This window comes from Erythranthe guttata, chromosome 1, assembly GCF_056151865.1.
Source record: "Erythranthe guttata isolate IM_541 chromosome 1, IM_541, whole genome shotgun sequence".
NCBI classification, from domain to species: Eukaryota; Viridiplantae; Streptophyta; class Magnoliopsida; order Lamiales; family Phrymaceae; genus Erythranthe; species Erythranthe guttata.
The window spans coordinates 658603-679641 of NC_142533.1; the positions used below are offsets into that span (position 1 = coordinate 658603).

General features: G+C 36.2%; 4 protein-coding genes across 5 annotated transcripts; 1 reads left to right on the plus strand and 3 right to left on the minus strand.

Annotated features, from left to right (window-relative positions):
* Positions 1 to 75: 75 nt before the first annotated feature.
* On the minus strand, positions 76 to 3540 carry LOC105977189 (protein NDL2). Its single transcript, XM_013002477.2, has 11 exons — positions 3235 to 3540; positions 2467 to 2566; positions 1967 to 2064; positions 1796 to 1884; positions 1597 to 1657; positions 1427 to 1513; positions 1238 to 1315; positions 1095 to 1151; positions 947 to 1002; positions 716 to 851; positions 76 to 631 (listed from the first exon to the last, which is right to left on the minus strand). The coding sequence occupies exons 1-11, from the start codon at positions 3292 to 3294 to the stop codon at positions 410 to 412; spliced, it is 1044 nt and encodes a 347-aa protein (XP_012857931.2). The 5' UTR covers positions 3295 to 3540; the 3' UTR covers positions 76 to 409.
* A 3520-nt stretch (positions 3541 to 7060) lies between these two features.
* Positions 7061 to 11520, minus strand: LOC105977240 (SNF2 domain protein). Of its 2 annotated transcripts, XM_088814802.1 has the most exons (6): positions 10560 to 11520; positions 9079 to 9843; positions 8560 to 8612; positions 8217 to 8380; positions 7978 to 8129; positions 7148 to 7718 (listed from the first exon to the last, which is right to left on the minus strand). In XM_088814802.1, exons 1-6 carry the CDS (start codon positions 11317 to 11319, stop codon positions 7306 to 7308), a joined length of 2307 nt encoding a protein of 768 aa, XP_088670928.1. In that variant the 5' UTR covers positions 11320 to 11520; the 3' UTR covers positions 7148 to 7305. The 2 variants fall into 2 exon arrangements, with proteins under 2 accessions (XP_088670926.1, XP_088670928.1); XM_088814800.1 differs by lacking the exon at positions 9079 to 9843 and having other exon boundaries at positions 7061 to 7718.
* Positions 11521 to 12097: 577 nt separating this feature from the next.
* LOC105977124 (NADH-ubiquinone oxidoreductase 20 kDa subunit) lies at positions 12098 to 14204 on the minus strand. The gene is made up of 2 exons (XM_013002397.2): positions 13580 to 14204; positions 12098 to 12641 (listed from the first exon to the last, which is right to left on the minus strand). The coding sequence occupies exons 1-2, from the start codon at positions 13993 to 13995 to the stop codon at positions 12407 to 12409; spliced, it is 651 nt and encodes a 216-aa protein (XP_012857851.1). The 5' UTR covers positions 13996 to 14204; the 3' UTR covers positions 12098 to 12406.
* On the plus strand, positions 14175 to 19358 carry LOC105977123 (uncharacterized). Its single transcript, XM_013002396.2, has 6 exons — positions 14175 to 14659; positions 15182 to 15471; positions 15721 to 15813; positions 15893 to 15964; positions 16104 to 16220; positions 18209 to 19358. Exons 1-6 carry the CDS (start codon positions 14368 to 14370, stop codon positions 19142 to 19144), a joined length of 1800 nt encoding a protein of 599 aa, XP_012857850.2. The 5' UTR covers positions 14175 to 14367; the 3' UTR covers positions 19145 to 19358.
* Positions 19359 to 21039: the final 1681 nt, after the last annotated feature.

The window sequence follows — 21039 nt, forward strand, 5'->3', positions numbered from 1 at the left end:
TTAACAAATTTTATTTTATTGTTTTATTCCTAAGTTTATTCGGATGAAGCAGATGAATATAAAGTATAAACACAATTAAATAATAGAACACTTCTCCCGCCATTTATTATCATTATTTCCTGTTTAATCAGCATAAATAAATCCAAACGATGTACACAGATCAACACGCTATAGTCTCAACTAACACTCTAGATTACAAGTGGCAAAAACAATAATTATATATGTATATATATAACCCTCCTTTGCTGTATATTATCTTCTTCCATTTTGCTAAATTATATTTGTGTGCTTTTTTATCTTTTATCTACAACCCTGCAGTAACTTTCTTTCAACCACTGGCATAACTCCTCCATTCATACACACACACATAAATATATATCTACTACAAAAACTATGAAAAAGTCCATACTCACACTTGAGCCTGGATTCTTGTTTTTATCGGTTTTAACTTCAATCCCATGCTCTCCGGTGAGAAAAGCTCCGGCGAAATACTAGTCGGACTCAACGGACTTCTTGGGCTGACATTGAACTGACATGGCCTGAAGAATCCATAACCCATGAGGAAATATTCCAACGGTATCAACATTGCATCCGGTTGTTCTTCTGTAACCATCGACCCGCATGCTTGAACCTGCACACCGTACATGTGCATATATATTTAATTTTTACGCACACCCACATGTGTGTGTGTGTGTGTGTGTGTGTGTGTGCATACCTCAACCAAGGCGCTGAATCTGCGATCTAGCTTTGAGGTCATATGAAGAGCTTCATAGTGGAACGGAGAGTTTTCTCCGACAAAAATCAAGGATCGACATTTCAATTTTCTTAAGCTGTCGGATATGTCTGGTCTCCTGCCAGGTGGCATACAATAAGGTTAAACTCTTCGGACAACAAAATTCTGACGTTATAGTTGATTTAGTAATGGTATAATAGTAAAATAAGGTACCCGTTAATAGCTTCAAGATACCGCAGCACGTTAGGGCTCTGTCTCTCACCCAAAAACTGCATATTTGAAAATTTTGATGAATCTTAGATGAACGATAAAAAAGAAATGTGGTCTAAAATAAGGTTTAATAGGAGGTTGAGGTGCTAACTCTTCTGCATGACTGGACAATGTCTGATTCTGGTACATCAACGCCGCCACGAACTTCCTGTCAAATGATTAAAAAACTTATTAATTGCCCATCACTTCCACAAACGAGTAAAATTGTTGAACAAAATGGATTTCCCTGCAGACCTTGCTGAAGTAGCGCATAAGCATCAGCTCCTTTACTATACCGCACATACCACAAATATAAAGCAAATTTGACATCATCTGCAAATAATATTTCGTCAAAAAAATGTATTTTCTTCCACATTTTACAAAATTTAATAGTAAATACTGTTCAGTGTATATAGCAATGTGAAAGAGTTTTAAGTGTTAAACCTTGTTACATAACCACTCTGTCCAAGATGGTGCTTTGCACAGAGGGGAAACAAGAATCAGACCCATAGCACGTTGCGAGTACTTTATCTGCAATAAAGCATTACATAACTAAGTCAAAATGGATGGATAAATAAAGCATTACATACAACTAGAGAAGGAAGAAAACTTACAGCAAAGAGTGTAATAATATAAGCTCCAGCTGTAACGCCGAGGCACATCACTGCACCAAGCCTGGAGAGAGAAAGAGAATAAGCATGCCTCTACGAATTATCCCAAATAAATTACCAAAGATTTTATCCCCTCCGTAGAAAAAAGAACACTATTATAGATTCGGTAATTGGCATAGAATATGCATGCCACGGGAATTACCCGAAATAGTCGAGGATTTCAGGAATCTGATCGGCTAAATCATCGACAGATAATGAGGGTTCATCAGGGTCAGCTACAGGAGCTCCTAACTGCAATAACTCTTCAAATTAGTACAGATCAGAAACAATAAATTAATATTAGTTGTAAAGCAATCAATACACTGAGACTGACCTCATGACCTGGAGGACTGATATGGTAGATACAGAAGTTGTGGAGAAGAAGAGACAGTGCTTCTGGACAAAAGAATAATCCTTGAAAACAGGACATATCTGTTTGGTAGCATGCAGACAAATGTGTCAGACGTCAAAAACACCTTCTAGAAGTTATCCAAATTCCAAATATTCAAACATCTGCCGACAAAAGGCTTTACAAAGTTTGTAAATTCTAAACTGGAAATTCTAGTTCAAGATTTTAACACAGACAATTCCATATACATCTTGCATCATTTGAGACTGAGTAGAAAACATTTCCGATAAAGAAACGTTATGCAGCAATTTTAAAGGAAAAAAAAGGCAGCTTTTAAGATGGATTGAAATGAAAAGACGCAATACCAAAGTTTCGGTAAAGTTGATATAACATAACAGAAAAGCATTAGCAGGATCGCAAGTGTCAACTTAAGATTCACGGGTACGAAAACAGCAGGAGTTTGGATTTTCAGATAGTTTCCTTACAGTTTAAAGCTAAATCAGGATAAGTAATAAGAGCCGGTTTTTCCTGGTCACCGAAAACAGAAACCGAGACACATCCATGACCGGTTTTCACAATATGCTCCTGTTAAAAGAAAAAAAAAATATGCCAATCAGAAACAAATATTCCACCAGCTAAAGCAATCCAACAATTCTGATGCCACATGCTTTTAAGCGACGAACAATTCTGTAAATAAGCATACGATTTTCAAAGACACGTTCACACTTCACCCATAGATGATCATAACTCAATCCAAATCAAAATAATTCAGCAATCAGAGAATTTCTGGAAATGAAACCGTTAAAAAAATTAATATAAACAAATGAAGCTTCTTATTTCCCAAACAGAATGAATATAAAAGGATAAATAAGATACTAACTTATTTTCCCCAAATTAGTAAAACTGCTGAATAAGATTATAGTTTAAAAATCAACCATATTTTCCAAAATGTGAATTTAACTCAATCAGTGCATAATTGAAAAACAAAACGTTGCCAGAATAAGCTCATTTCCCACTCAATTAATCCACAAAAAATAAATTAAATTAAACAAATATTTCAGTTAATATCTCAAGAGAATCCTCCCAAAAATTTGCTCATAATGTAGCTCACAAAATCCATTCCCAGTGAATATATTGCAGATACAAAAATACGTTTTCACAAACAGAAACAGAAAAGTAAAGAAGGAGAACAAAACGAATACGGCTGTATATAAGCGCATGTATGAACAATGTGATTCAAGTTTGACTTTGACCTTTCCGGCGAGAGAAACGGACTCCATATCGACGGAGACGGAATCGCTGGAGTCCGCCATTGCTCTTTGCTCACTACAATTCTCTTTTTCCCTCTTTTCTAATTATGTTTTTTTTTTCCTTTCAGCCAAATTGAAACGCGTTGGATTCGGCATTCACAGCTTATATACCAATCCACGTCTCTTTTCTCTCTCTCCCCCCATTCTCTCTCTCCCTCTCTCTCTCTCTCTCTATATATATATATATATATATATATAATATTTGTGTGTATATATAATGGCGAGTTGAGTTTGAGTCCAACGTTCACTGAGTCACCGACGCTTCTCGGTTTGGCCTTTGTAGAGAAAATGGAGTGGGTCCGAACCCGATGACATAATTGGATTCCAACCAGACTTGGAGGCCGACACATTTCAGTTGCTGAAATGACTCATTTGTCCTCGTCATTTCTCACTTGTTTTATTTTTATTTTTATTTTTATCTTTATTTACCCATTTTGGTTGGTGATTTGCCTTTAAACTTAAACTAGTCTAGTCTAGTGGTAACACTGAATTACAAGAGGCTTATGCAACACTGAATTCTTGATGCTTTTTATTTATTTATTGTGGATTGTAATAATTAACAAATTAAATAATTTAAAACACAATAAATAAATATTTACCGGGAAAATCATAATTATTAATTATTATTATAGAAATTAATGTTTGATTAAAACAATGGTGGTTAATGTGATCCTCAATTAAAGGTGGGGAACCACTAACATTAAGGACATGCATGCACACATCCAAAGGGATACATATTTTAAATCATTACTTATTAATTAATATTGGTACTTTCATATTTTATTTTATTTTGTCATTTATTATTAATCCAGTGAAGAGATGTGCCACAGTTTATTTGTTTATTTATTTATTTATATGTATATATAGATTTTGGTGTAGATCGACCAGATGACCTAGTTTTGATTAATACATTGAATAGTAAATTAAATAAAATGGATGAATATTTAATTAATAACTAATTTAAAACTACACAAAAATCACTTTCCATTTAAGGTGAGTGTGTTTTGTTCATTAACCTCATGAGAGCTCCCTCTTGAGAATTCCCTTTCATATCACAATCTCAGTGAAAAGGCATGTTTGGTGGTTTTTATGCAAGAAATTTATTAGCATTTATTTTCTTTTTATTATTTATTGTGAGTTGAATGTGAAACCAAACACTTATAAACCATTTGGAATTGTCAATTATGAAATTATTGCTTCAATTATAAATAACCGCAATATTACGAATCATGTTTTTTTTTTTTTTTAATACAAGTATTCGAGTTTCGATCGATATGGACAGTGCAACATAACATGACAGTAAGTATAAATATCAATATGATTTTTATTTTATTCTTGTTTCTTTCAATGAGGTATTAAATCACATTGATAATCGAAGTTTATTATAATTGGAGAATTTTTTTTTAATTTGTTGAATTAAATAACTATTTGTTGGTTTATGTCTTGTTTTCTATTTTGTCCTTTTTTTCTCTATTTTTTTTATGAAAAAAAGAAAGAAAAGGGAGTTTGTTGATATATATTCATAATTGTATATGTTAGAATCTTTGACTAGAATTTAGTAGCTAGTGTACATCAGAAGTTCCAACGTAGGACTCAATCACCTGCCAACCTAATTTCTTTATTTACTATTACTACCTTCAGAAAAATAAAATAAAAATAAAAAATCATTGTATAGGATGCATGAAAATTGCAATGAATTGAAAGAAATGATTAATTCTGTATTTGACTTTAATAATATGTAATTAATTTCATAAAATTTATACTAATCTCTAAGCACATCGATCCGCCGGTTGATATTTGACTTTAGATGTAATTAATGAAGTTTCTCATTGTTCCATGTAAAATTGTTACTCCAATGGAGATTATTTATTTTATTATTATATTTACACGCACGCACGCACGCATAACATTGGGTCAAGCACACACACAATTTGAGCAACAATTTTAGCTATTTTACCTTTAGATCGAAGCAACTACCACCACATATACATCGTACAACAAATTTAACATGTGACTTGCACAAAAAAATCAATATTTATTTACTGAGTAAATGGTGGCCACCTCCCTGAGGTTAGATCAAATTACGAAAAAATTACTATTGTTTGGGTGATTACAACTCAACTATGTATTGTCTTACGAAGAACCTCATTCTTCAATAGGTAAATTTGACACAGTAAGAATAAACGTATAAAAACAATATATAGTTGATAAGTGATTGTAATTACCCAAATAAAAGAAATTTTTTGTAATTTAATCTTACTTAAGAGGTGACTGTAATTTGTTATTTATTTAGTTGTTTTTTCTAATACTCAAGTAATAACAAGATTAGCTTTTGTAGATCTAAGAAATGCCAATAACCTCTACTTCATGGAAGAGAAAAAAAGCAAAAATGTGAACCTTTGACATAAAATAAAATAAATTTGACATTAAAACAAATAATTATATTATTTTGTCCAAAATAATTTTTCTAACTCGAATTAAAATGAACTAATATAATATGTATTATTATATGTCGGTAAGGATTAGTGTATTTGTACAGAAACAAATATTTGTCAAATATATTAATTAATATTAGTATATAAGAATGGGGTGCAGAGAAGCAGACAAATCATTTTCAAGGCCTTCTTTTAGCTTTGTTAATCCGAAAACGCCATCTTACCCACCAAAGCCTTTTTGGTTGGTCATCATTATTATTTTAGACAACAATTAGTTGTTTTAGCCATTTTTCAAAATATAAAATATTATATATTTGAGAGCATCTCTATCTATACGAATCTTGGTTAAATGAGAAAAAAAGATATCTAAAATATAAATTTACATAGTTGATTAGATTAAAAATATTTGTTTACAATACAAATAGAACATTCAGTTGCCAACGATCGATAAGTGGGAGCTTGTCATATATGATTACAATCCAAATAAAAAAAATCAAACATCAATCTAATTTGATTTTATTTCATCGTCACCGGCAATAAGATTTTCCTCGTTAAAAATGTGATTATATTGGTGGGGTGTCGGTGGATCTCCTCCTCTCTTTAATAGTTTTCTTGTGAGTGGAACCCATATATATTTGATATTTCTTGTTCTTTCATATATTTTACTAGTATAATATAAAGTTTCGGTTTAAATTTTATCAACTAGTATAAGGATATTTATCTCATTATATATTCATAATTTAAATAATTGTTAAAAGAATCAATGGACCCCGAATTCGTAATAAATAATTGAAATAGACTAATAGTGATGTCATGTGAAATGTGATAGTATTTAACATAATATAAAGAATAAACAAGAAAAGAAATAAACGGTCTTTCCTATTATGATTTTTTAGAGCCAGCCGGCCAATGTTCTTGAAAATATTTTCAGAAGAATGTTTGGATTTTGGAACACTTTTTGAACTTATTTTCATTTTATTTTGAGGAAATGTATTTTGGTAGAAGAATTTGCGAATTAAAATATATATATATAAAAAATTACTATTTAAGGAAGAGACCAGCCAACTTGTAAAATATTAACCTAAGCCTCAAATCTTTTACATTACACTTGAAATGCAGGCAATACATTTGCAAGTGAAATGGAGCAATGGGTAGTAGTTGAAAAGAATCAAAAGTAGAGGGGCAATTAACGTAAATAGTAAATAGTTAAGAGAAGTGAAATTGAATATGCAGACACACACATATATATAGAGGTTGGTGTAATTTCACCATCCAAGGCCAGCCAGATAAAAACCTTTTTTCTCTCGCCTTTCACGCCTCCTATTTATTGCCATCACACACACACACACACACACACACACACACACACACACATAAAACTCAATGGTAAAGGCAAATATAAAGACTACACCACAAACATGTGAAGAAAGCAACATTTTTTTCAAGTTTTAGCAACTTTTTTTCCAATCACACACACAGTTGCATGCAATTCATTGTCATTGTAATCACAAAATAACACATATCAAGAATAAAAAAAAAAATAATAATAATATAAAAATAGAACAGCTCGTTTCCCGCATCACCCGTTGAGTTCCATATCATCATCGGGGCCCACATTTTCGGCCGCACCCCCACTCTGCAATCCATTTTCCATAGAGAGAGGTAAAATCGTTTCATCGTCCGAACTTCCAAAGAGTTCAAGCTTGACCTGCTTGATCCTCGATTCTTGCAGAACACTCACAACCTCTTTCCGTTTTCGCCCCATTTCGATTGTCTTGCCCATCAAGCAGAAAGTAGCTGGAAATCCACCGTTTGATAGGTCATCCATTTCTTGGTCCACGTTTAAATCAATTCCATTTCGAACGAGGATATTCTGATTGAGAGACGGCTCACTCTCCACTATAGGCATGCCTACTAGTGCTTTTGCATGGCGTGACACTACTTTGTGTTCAAATACTCGAAGTCCTTGATGTTCAAGGACCAATAACCACTCTGCAAAAAATCATAGCTACTGAAATTTCGGCGAATAAAATATTGCATGAACTGAACTTCTCTTGTGTACATAATTTAACCACATTTTATTCCTATATAGCTAAAGAAATATTTTGCAACATGAATTGAAAAGTTCCGTTTTTCTAGAGGGATTCGGTCCCAAATGTTGGAATTGCACATGATATATAATTCAGGAATAGCTCAAGCTAAAATAAACGAGAAAACAAGAATATGAGAAAAAAGTCAATTAACAACTCACTGATTAGAGCTTTAGGAGTTTCAACGTCGGGTATGGTCATTTGGTTTACCCTCGTGGCTTCAATGCTTGCCCACTTTATTAACTCAGCTACGAACTGGGATTCGCGGAAAGCATTCAGGTACAAACTGGCTCTGCTAAGATCGATTTTATCCCTGTAAACCAACAAAATTCACATATTCATAATGTAGGCATTGCGTAATAATATGTTCAAAATGTTGGCATTATTTATACTTCAGTACCTGGCAAATTGAATGGCTCGTTCAGAAACTAACACCCATAACATAGCCAGCTTTTTCGAGCGGCTGTCGCATGATTGGACCCATTGTCCGGGATAAAACGAGTATTCCACCAATAAAACAGCATCGAGCAACACCTTATGCAGAAGAATTTCTTCCTCAGAACTCTGCAGCAATTATTGAATTAGTTTACCAAGAACAGAAGATTGCATGCTAGTTCTCTACCAAATGTTTATTTATACTGCCAATTTGAAGTCATGCATAAAACCCCATTAAGAACTGATTTCCAAAAAGATACTATGCTAAACCTTGTTTAATATTTCTTAAATTGCTGGACGAAACATACCAGTAAGGCTGCAAGAGGTAAGTTGGGCTCCAACAGCATTTTCAGGAGCATATCTGTAGAGAACATTCGATCAGATTGCATATCAAGCAGATTGTTCTAAAACATGGAATTTCAACCGCACATGAGTTAGTATGGTGCATATAAACCTAGAAACTAAAGACCAAACTACGGCATTGATTCATATTGGTAGAGAAGATTGTGAAATCTGCACTCAAATTCGTAGTCATTTTATAAAGCCTACCTAATGAAAAATTAGCCTAACGAACCACTTTCAACCAGAATTCCCAATCAATTAAAATGTCGATACTGCCTCAAATGTACATAACATATTAGAAGCAAACATACAAAAGGCTAGTCATGCTGCACGTGAAAAGTGAGAGAGGGAGAGAAAAAAAAAAGAGAAAACGCCAAAAAATGAATAGGAAAAGCAGGGAGTATGATATTAACCGGCTACAAATTAGGGAACTTAAGGTTGAGTAAAAGAATATAGACTCAGCAGCAAAATATAAACCTTCTCACCTATAAAGTAGAAATTCTGGAAACCCTTTATAGTCTGAATAGCCACATTTAGCATCTCTTTATGCAAGTCATCGTTATTAATTCGCGGAGAGATTTTCAGATACAACCTCAACAAAAAAGTCTCTTTCATAACAACCCCAGCAAGGTATCCCATGCTTAAAGTGACTTCTCGATGAAAATCCCGATGCAGAGTCGGAAAGAAAGATGCCAGGATATCAGAGTCATTGTTCCCACTAATATGGTCCGCTGTCCAAACCCTTATTAAATCCAACATACACTCCACAAAACTATCCGACTCATTAATCCCTACCTCTAAATTTTTGGAACAACAAACGCTTATAAACTTAACAATATATTCTACAACTATCCTAATCTCGTCCCGCAAGTTTTGATCTCTTGCAGAAAAATTAATCTCCAGACGATACAGGCGGTGGATCACAGGAGCAAAGATAGCTACCTTCTTTACCACATGGGATAAAGATGAGAATGAACGCAAATTAACTAATAAGTCAATAGCGTTCACAAGACTTTCCGGGGGTAGTGAATAGGCTGATCTTTTGGTTGCGTGAGAAGCAACCGCAAAGTAAAACCAAATAAATTCAAGACGCGGATCTTTAGAGTCTTGAATCAACCCACCAAATTTGGAAAGCAACTTGGAAAAAATCGAGACACCTTTTTGATGCTCTCTCAAAAAGTAAATGATTGAGCTTTGGAGAGTTTCATCACAAATTGAAGGCGACTTCTGAAAATTTCTCAAAGCCATGGCTGGTTTACTCGGATTAAACGTGTCCTAATTAGGGTTTGGCAAATTGAAATGAGCAAGAGGCCGTCACAGTCTATGACGAACAACCAATCTTTGTCATTAGCAAGCAAGGAGTGCAGATTTTATAGGATGATTATGTAATAATGCACCTACTCTTTTAAAGCGACACAATCGAAGACAATTCTGAAATAAATTACATATGCCGCGCACATTACAATAGTTGGATTACATCATTAAATGCAGGGTCCAGCGAAGAAAACGTTGGCAGTCATAAATTCTGAAATATGGCCACATCCAATCCGGAGCAAAATCAAATTAAGAAAATTATATACCTCTAAAAATCGAGAGAGATTTTATCAGTCTTCTATTCTTTTATAAGTTTACACCAAGGGAAATGAAAAGATTAGTCTACTACGAGTTCTGATAAAGTCCGTCAACGGTCAACCCATTCCTTGTTTTTAACAAATCAAATACACAATTTTGTGTTGACTTCACTTCTCCACCTTAATTTCAACTGCCAAACTTGCTCCTTAATTTATCAAATCTCAATTAGATGCCAAAATCAACGATGACTCTAAAAGGCAAACAAATGAAACTACTAAAGAAACACGATCTAATTCGGCATCATAATCAAATGATATAGCATAAAAAGTTGGATAAATATAAAATACCAACAGACAACGAGGAACAACATACAGCAAGTAACAAGAAAACTCACCCAAAAAATAGCGATTTTGGAACCCCTTGATAGTTTGAACCGCTTGATCTTTCGTACGTTCTAGAAAGTCCTCCGTAGACATTCCCGAACCAAAGCTGAGATACAGCCTCAGAAAGAACACTTCACACAGAACGATCCCAACCAATTCCCCTATTCCACACCTCCCATTCAACCCTTTCCAAATTCCGTCACTCGAAAGAGGAAAAAAGACCCTCAAATTTTCCCCAAATTTGCAACCCCGCCCACCTCTATCAATCGTCCAAACCCGAACCAAATCCTCAAAACAAACCAATGCACTATCGAATTTAGCATCTTCGTTTGCATAATCGTAAACCCTAGCAGACATCATAACACAACTAACCGTATTCTCCACCAATTTCTCAACCTCCATATCCACACACAGCCCACTATTCCTACTATCGCGCACAATTTCGTACAGCTCATATACAACGGGAGCAAGCATCCCGATCTTCTTCAACGGACTACTCAGATTAGAACAGGAAATCAGCAAGTTGAGCAAATCTTTAGCTATCAGCACTCTGGTTGAAGGGTTGTTCCGCGAGCTCAATTTAGCTGCGTGATAAGTGACGGCAGAGTAAAACCAAGTGATTTCGAGAGGCGGATCGAGCATTGTTTGGATTAAACGGAAGAAAATCGACTCGAAAGAGGAGTAATCAGTGCTGCCGCTCTGGTATGAAGTTAAAAAGTGCTTGATGGATTCTTTCAACATGGCTTCCTTATTTTGAATTTGGGGGTTCATTGTGTCGGAAAATCGACGAATTTGCGTGAACTGAACGCTGATTGCGGGAATTTCGAAGGGAATTTGAGGGCGAGAAATTGGTGGGTTTAGGGTTTAATGGTGAGTTTTTGAAAACCTTACTGCAGAGAGAAGTCACCTGAGCAAGGGAGGGAAGCTTTGTCTCAACGGATCATTACTTTGAATTCGGGAACTTTGGAGTAATAATTTAGTCCATTTTTTATTTAATTAATAATTTCCGGAAAATATCATAAAAAGTCAACAATAATAGAAAAAAAAGGAGAAATCTGTATATGCTAGGAAACTAATACCTTATTTATTTTTTCTTTTGTGGAATAAAATGATTTAATAAGTGAATAAAATAATCTTTTTAATTAAAAAGGAAAGAAAAAAAAAACTTCGATGCTAGACACAGTTAATAATTTCATAAAAACTTGATATGGAACACAAGAAACATATAAAAAATAAAAATAATTAGAGCACTATATTGAAAACAAATTTACATTTATCTAATACACATGCCAACTCAGCTAACCACACGAGAGACATAAAACAACACTAGGCTAAGCATGTTGTGTAACAAACTCGATCTAGCAATCGTTGACAATGAAATTCGAACTTGGATCAATTAAGACAAGCTCACTTGATCCGACCGGGTTTTTTTTCTCACACTCCCGGATACGCAAAGAGATACATACATTATACATATATATGGAAGCCGACAGACACAAATATACTAAAACAAAACAGTAATCTAATTAAAAAAAAATTAAAATTAAAATTAAAATCCCAAAACGAAGATGGACTTTCTCCAATATTAATATTGAATACTGTTCAATACTTTAATAAGCCCCTTATAAAGAAGGCACACAGACACCATGTATTCTTTATTGAATGGGAAATACAAACATTAACCATAAGACAAGCCTTCGAAGATTACGATCAACGGAAAGTAAAAAACAAACAAGTTACGATACGATCCAAATACATCTCTCCGTTTCCTTAGCAAATACAGTCGGAAAAAAAAAAGCTACAACCAGTTCGATTATTTTCCACAAACACACAGCGAAATCTGCGAAACCAAATCCTTTTACTTGGTCCACCAATGGAGGAAATCCTTGCGCCTATTGATCTTCTTCTGCAGTTGGAGAAGTCCATAGAGAAGGGCCTCAGCAGTAGGTGGACAACCTGGAACATAGATGTCTACTGGAACAATCCTGTCACAACCTCGTACGACTGAATACGAGTAGTGGTAATAACCGCCACCATTCGCGCAGCTTCCCATGGATATAACCCACCTTGGCTCGGGCATTTGGTCGTACACTCTGCCAAGAAACACATAAAATTATTTCTAAAGTTGAACACAAATTGCAGAGTAACGTATATAAACTCGAAAGGCTTAACGAAATTGCAATTCCTTCACCCGAACGGATAAAATCTAATCCGCATGGAAAAGTTTGGACTACTTTAGCGTCATTGCCAACCAATATCAAAAGCTAGTTCGGTAATACAAGAATACAGCAACGAATAACTTGACTTGAACACACACGGGACCAGTGTTTAACCAATTTTTTGGGTTCGGCGTTTGCTATTGCATATCCATCTACTGATATATGTTTCCAGAAATAAACCCGCAGCTTGGAATGGTATTATTTTTATCGTAAAATCCATAAAATGAACGCACAGCTAAAGGTCAACATATAAAACACCGACCACCTGAAGCAGGGTGAAGAAGCAAGAAAAGATACTGCAAAAGGATGGACGAAGCACGACACCTCACAACAGAGTATCGGCACACATGTTCTGCAATTTCTAGAAATATTCCAAGCAGTTTGTAAATCATAAATAGAGATTGCACCATTACATTTCCACACATAAAGTGGAGATCAATATAGCAGGCATATCGATTATTTATCAGTAGATTAACCATTTATTTAAGGAGGTTTTTTATCGATCACGTTCGTATTCCGAACTCTGTTCATTAGTATAAAAATGACTTAGCTTTCTTTCAGAATTACTTTAGCTACCACCAATTTAGAAGAACTGAATAACAAAAATGAATAGTATTTCCACAAACGCTGCAAGGGGAATTCACAAAAAAAACCCCCTAAAATTGCAATCACAGAGCAGGTAAGCAGCAAATGAATTAATTCCAAATCCTAGGTCAGCAAATTACACATCTAAGTCATATTCATACATATCACAAGAACCAAATTAAAAGTGGAATCCCTAAAAAAAAAAAAAAAAAAAAAAAAAAACTCACTTGCGGAGGGCAGGGGCCATCTTATTGGTGAGAGTACCAGCAACAATCATGCAATCCGACTGCCTAGGGCTGGGCCTGAAAATGATCCCAAACCGATCCAAATCGTACCGTGCGGCACCGGTGTGCATCATCTCCACCGCGCAGCAGGCCAATCCAAAAGTCATGGGCCAGATTGAGCCTCTGCGGGCCCAATTCATGAGGTCATCGACCTTCGAGATCACGTACTCCGCCCCCTTGGATAAGCCGGCGGGGGAGGAGGTCGACGGAGGAGGGGCTGACGCGTACGGAGTGGGGGCGGAGGAGGAAGATGCGGCGAGGGAAGGGAGGGTGGTGTGGATTGAGGCAAGGGCGGAGCGGTGGTGATACGGCGTCGTATTGGAGAGTATGCGGCCGGCGTTCCTAGCTAGCTGAGCCATTTTTCGCTACTCTTTCTTTTTTTCTCCTATTTTTTTTATTTCATTCGGATCGGTGATTTGCGAGAGGAGGGTATTTATGGTAAAAAGGTGTAAGGGGAAAATTTGGATGAGGTGGGCTAATTTCGTCCTTTTCTTAATTGGCGGTGTAATTAGTCGGTTTTTCTCTAAATCGCGTTTTCGGCAGTACGCTTTTAGATTATCAGATATTACTTTTTAGCCCTTGAAAGTTTGCAAGGAGCCAAGGACCTCCGTAAAGGTTCATTTCACCCCCTTCGTTATCTCTCTTTCCCCAATCTAGGGTTTTGAAACCCTCTCCCTCGCTCCGAAATTCTTACTCGCGTTTTCCTGTATCTCCACTTTCGATTCGCGTTAATGGCAGAGGAAGCGGTCTACGCATCCTCAGGAGGCGAGCAGAACAAGCGCAAGTACGAGGATTCTCCGCCGCCGGTGGCGCGTCGCGCGACGGGCTTTTCGTCGGCTCCCGACTCCGCGGCGCCTCCACCGTCGTACAAAAACGTTCCGCCTCCTATGAGCGAGATAGAACTGGCTAAACAGAAGGCGCAGGAGATCGCTGCGAGGCTTCTGAATGACGCAGATCCGTCCAAAAGAGCCAGAGGTGAAAACGGAGGTGGTTTTGGCGGGGGATTCGATGCTATCGATGCAGGTTAGTCTTTCTTGTGGTATTTTCGAATTTTTTTACAGTTATCTTCTTCGCTTCACTCAAACCCTACATTTCTGTGTTGGTTCATACATCTAGCATCTCCACATTCACCCGCAGTCGGACTGATTATGTATTTGTACAATTTTATGCATCTCTATGATTTTAAATTTTGTCTTGTGCGCACAAGCTTGTATATATACATAATGCCTAAAAATATTTTACCCTAGTTTATGTTTCAGTGGTTGATTGCTGATTGTGGAGTCCCAATTTATTTAGGCGTAATCAATTGAATATCTTATCATGAATTTATTTTGCGCCTTGTCTATAAAGCGGGATTTGGCCATTTACATCTGAGTTTATAGGTTTTATAGACTCTCTTTTGTATCAAATTTTAGATTGTGTTTTTTATGCGAAAAGTTTGGAATTTATATGCACATGTTTACTGTTCTGTTATTATCCGAGTATATGTGGTTTAATTAAGTCAGACTTGGTTTCTTACATTTTATATTATTTTTTTCGATTTAGGTATCGGTCAGAAGCATTTGGGTTTGGGTCTTAGCACTCCACCGCAGAGTGCATCTTATGGTTATCCAGGTCCAAATAAAAGAATTGAGATACCAAATGGAAGGGTTGGTGTAATTATTGGCAAAGGTGGTGAAACTATCAAATACCTTCAATTGCAGTCAGGTGCAAAGATTCAAGTAACTAGAGACATGGATTCGGATCCTAATTCTACTAGTAGGGGGGTTGAGCTCACGGGGACTCCAGATCAAATAGCGAAGGCAGAGCAATTGATCAGTGATGTTCTTTCTGAGGTACTGCATACAGGGACATGCTATTCAATACTCATTACTTGTATGCTGCTTACTTTTTACTTTCTGTTTATTATTTGGATTCTTATAACATTTTACTTTATACTTTTTACATTCACATTGATAATAAATAGATTTCTGGTCAGTTCTCTGGTGTTGAAAGTTCCTGAGAACTTTGCAAGTTATATGGATCTAATAAATATTTAACTTGATATGTTCTCGTGTTCACAATTTGCATGTTTATCGCGACAGGCTGAGTCAGGTGGTTCTAGCGTAGGTTCTCGACGGTCGACTGGGCAACCATTTGGAGCAGAGCAGTTTGTGATGAAGGTCCCCAACAATAAGGTATATACTATGCAGTCTCTGTCTTATGTGATGGTTATTTATCTACACGTTTTCCCTAAAGTTCACGACACTTTTTCAGGTGGGACTTGTTATTGGCAAAGGGGGTGAAACTATTAAAAGTATGCAAGCAACAACTGGGGCTCGTATTCAGGTAAGCCAGTGTGGTATTTGAATATATTGCATCATGTATTTATAGAGCATTGCTAGTCTTTGTATTGTAAGTAGTCATACGCTGTTTCATCCTACTTAATGGAAGTGTATGACAAATTTACTTTTCTCAAATATTACAGGTCATACCTCTGCACTTGCCACCTGGTGATAATTCACTAGAGAGGACTGTACAAATTGATGGCAGCAGTGAACAAATTGAAGCTGCTAAATTGTTGGTCGAAGAAGTTACCAGTGAGGTTTGTTTAATGGTTGTTGCTCACTTGTTCATTTATGCTGCTTTAGTGTTGTTTCAGAAGCTGGTTATTTGCTTGCATTTGAAAAAAAAAAATTATGTTGGAAGGCTCTTGTTCACTGTCGGTTAATTATTAATAGAATTTTTTGGACTTAATATTCCAGAGTAAATTAATGCTTTATCTGGACTCTATGACTGTTATTGTATTCTCCAAATTGAGTTTCTCCCTAGTCTACTTCAAATTTTTAAAAGATTCAAGTCAAATTTGGCAGATTTCCTGACATTAACAAGTTACAAGAAATAATCTTATTTTTTGTATTTTATGAGATAATTTATACTCGAAAGGTTTTTTTGAAACAATGCAACAGATTTATATTATTTTTTATTTTTTATGTCTTTTGCTACTTTTGTTGCACCAAGTGTCATTTTATTTGTACTTACCTTTAAACAGATGATTTATGAAGTTCCCTCTGTCCCCAGCCATATTGATGTAATATTTCCTTCTAAATTTTATGTGATGTTTTGCCGTTTTGTATGTCTGCGTACTTGCCCTATCTGCCATTTTGTATATCTGCGTACTTGCCCTATTTGCCATTAGTGAATAGAGAGACATGTCAAAATGATCCCTGGATGGAAGAGTTCTGCCTTTGCTTCTTTCCTGTACATTTTCACAGTAGTTCAATTCCTAACATATTACCTTCGCTAGTTAGTGATTATAAGGAATCCGGATCGGTATTTAAGGACGTTACCTATATCCTTTTGATTTATTGGACTATTGGATATGTGGTTATTGTGAGGCAGGTATTGCGTGGATCCTCTCCATTGAGGTAATTAAGCAACCTTTGATGTTTCTTATAGTGTTGAAGATATATCTGAAAGTAAACAATTAGACTAAGTCAAGTGAATAAGGGATTAATGTTCAGGATTTTGGCCTCTTATCTGTATATGTTTGCTCAATACATGGTGCTCTAAATGGGGATGTTGTAGGGGTTAGAAAATGTTGGACAATTGGTAACATCAACATGGCTTATTTCAAGTTGGTGTTTCCTCGACTGATTATCTGGTTATATAACATTTGTTGTTATACTTGACTTGCAGGCAAGTTTTTGTTGACTTCAATCGAGTGTACTGAACATGTTCTCCCTCTGACATATGTCGTTTTCCATTAATTTTATTTTTTTGTGACATAATCATGGGACTAAGACACCTTTTTCAAATCTAAGCGGTCATGGAATTTAACTATTTTACAATTTAATTTGCCTTGTATCAACGGTTGAGAAATGGCAGGTTGCAAACCTGAAATTTAATAATCTCTTGGTATTTTTGAGCTGGCTTCTTTGTTCAATTATTTTGTACCCACCTAAAGCCTTTGTGTTGTTTGCACTTTAGAATCTACTGGCGAAATAGTAATTTCTACATTATTATGTTTTGGCAACTTTTTTTCCTCGATAAGTTTGTGACTTCGTGATCTTCTAGTGTTGCATTTTGGATGCTCATAGATGAGAATATGAGCCAGATTTTTCAGCTCCCAATGTTACAATCTACTCGGATATTTTGCCTGCAATTGCCTCTCCCAGTAAGTTTATGGTGAAGCCTATAGTTGTTAAATCAAGTGCCCTTGCATATACTTTTGCTTTTGCAAATGGATCTGTAGTCCTGTTTTGTATGCTATAAATAGTATGTTGCCTATTCTTTTGTACCCATTCACTTCGAATAGGGAGAGAGGATGGGCTTCTGCAGGAGTAATCGAATAATACGACCCAACAAGTACGGTATGTAGGCACTAACTTTTGTCTTCATGCAACTGTGCTATGAGTAAATTTGCTGAGGATTATATTTGATGATTTATCTTTACCTGATACTTTTCTGTTAGTTGATATCTATCTTGGCTTTGTTTGGTAAAAAAATGCTTCGCTTCATGAAAATATTAACTGTCAGTGTAGATATGGTGGTTTAGTTCAAGGTTCATTTGTGATAAACAATTTTGTGCAGAATCGTATGAGAAACAACAATTCAATGTCTGGAGGATATTCTCAGCAAGGTTATCAAGCTCGAGCTCCAACTAACTGGACACAAAATCAGCAGCAACCTGGTTCTGGTTATGGCTATGTCCAGCCTGGCGCGTACCCTGGCCCACCACAATATAACCAACCACCTTACTCTGGTTATCCTCCTCAACCCACTACTGGTTGGGATCAATCAACTGCTCCTCCTCAAAATCAAGGAGCCGCTCAAGGAGGTGGCTATGATTATTACAACCAGCAGCAGCAGCAAACTCAAGGAGCCCCAACCGATGGCTCTAATAATTATGGGTACGGTCAAGGTTACGGACAAGGTTATGGCCAAGATGGCTATGGTGGTGGGTATCAAGCGCAATCAGGATATGACCAACAAGGATATAGTAACTCTACTTACGCCAATGCTCCTAACCCAACACCTGATGCACAAACACAGGGTGAAACCAATCAAACGACGCCACCTGGACAGTCGTACAATCATAACTATCCACATCAAACTTCTAGCCAACCAGGTTATGGATCTTCACAGGGTGCTTATGGAACACAAGCACCACCTAGTTACGCAAGTTATGGAACACCTCAGGCCCAAAATCCGGGCACTCAGCCGACTTACGCACAGCCACAGCAGTCACCTGGGGCTCAGTATGCTCAGTATCCACCTAGCTCAGATTCGAGTGCACAGAGACCTCCTTCATCAGCTTATGCCGCAGCATCTCAGACAGGGTATGGGGCCCCACCTGCAGGGGGGTATGCGCCCCCACCATACAGCAATGCTTATGGAGGTGCGTATTCCCAGCCTCCAGCTTACTCCTCTGATGGCAATGCACGCAGTGGTGCTGCTACCCATGATGTGACTGCACCTCAAGCAGCCCACCCCTCTGGGGCTGCCAAAGCCTCACCTCCTAGTTAATTTTTTTTTTACAATCAGTTGATCGATCGATTTCTGCTACTAATGTATTGTTACTTTTAATAGATGTTTTAGGTAATTGAGGTCTGCTATTCGGACAATGGACTTTGTAATTCGGACATTGGACTTTTGTAATTTGGACATTGGACTTCTGTAATTCGGACATTGGACTTTGGCATGTTTCTATTCTGTTATGTCTTCAGATTATGTTCTGCTATTTAGTTTTGGCCTCACAGATTTTCTTCTGTTTTAAGAATTCCCGGGCTCGTATTTGTTTTTCCATGTACTATAGTGTGTTGTGTTTATTTGGGTGCAGTGTGCTGCACTATTTGTTCTGGGTGTAGTGATTATTATTTACAATGTTTACGTTGTACTGTGTGTTTAATGGTTCAGTGTGTTTTTTCATGTGATTTTCTTATTTTGTGTTTATGGTGTACTGTGTTTTGTTATTTGATTTTTTCTACTGCGTGTTTTTGGTGTTGTGTTTTTTCATGGTATTTTTTTTACTGTGTACTGCATGTTAATGGTGTACTGTGTTTTTTATTTGATTTTTGTAACTGCGTGTTTATTGTGTACTGTGTGTGCTCCGTGTTTATGGTGTACTGTGTTTTTTTATTTGATTTTTTTACTGCGTGTTTATGGTGTACTGTGTGAACTGCGTGTTTATGGTGTACTGTGTTTTTTTATTTGATTTTTTTACTGCGTGTTTATGGTGTACTGTGTGCACTGCGTGTTTATGGTGTACTGTGTTTTTTTATTTGATTTTTTTTACTGCGTGTTTATGGTGTAATGTGTGTACTGTGTGTACTGCGTGTTTATGGTGTACTGTGTTTTTTTATTTGATTTTTTTTACCGCGTGTTTATGGTGTACTGTGCACTGCGTGTTTATGGTGTACTGTGTGTACTGCGTGTTTATGGTGTACTGTGTTTTTTATTTGATTTTTTTTACTGCGTGTTTATGGTGTACTGTGTGTACTGCGTGTTTATTGTGTAAACTGTTTTTTTATTTGATTTTTTTTACTGCGTGTTTACGGTGTACTGTGTGTAGTGCGTGTTTATGGTGTACTGTTTTTATATTTAATAAATTTTACTGCATGTTTATGGTGTACTGTGGGCACTGCGTGTTTACGGTGTACTGTGTGCACTGCATGTTTACGGTGTACTGTGTGCACTGTGTTTATGGTGTACTGTGTTTTTTATGTGATTTTTTTACTGCGTTTTGATAGTAGTGTGTGTACTATGTGTTTATGCAGTGTGTTTGATTTTTTTACTGCGTGTGTTTTAGGGTGTTGTAGTGTCACAGTTTCCTGCGTGTTTACTGTGTGTTTATGTTTTTCCACTGTATTTATTGTGTAATTAATACATTTTATTTTCTGACTGCAGAATATTTGAAATTCCAAAACGACCTAACATTTGTCAATCAAGAATGGAAAAAAAATCATAGAAAAACAACTTCACTCTCTCCAGTAAACAAGTATATCAAGAAAGGGGAAAATCACAAGGAAAAAGAACACCAAATAGAACCACCAAAGTCCATCACAACATAAGAGTCCCTTTACATGATTATCCTCTATAGTCTTAAAAACAACTACCTCAACAAAGAGGAAAAGCATAGGAATAAATAACACAACCACTACAGTTCATCACAGCATAAAAATCCCTTTACCATAAAATAAAATAACACAAATAGAACCACTACAGTTCATCACAACATAAAAGTCCCTTTACACGATTATCATCCACTCTCTCTCCAGTTTGAAAACAACTATATCAAGAAAGGGGTAAGACAGAGAAAAAGATAATACAAAATAGGAACACTAGAGTTCATCGCAACATAAAAGTCTCATTCCTGAATGCGGGCTAGACTTTTGGTGATAAGTTGTTCAGCATAATAACAA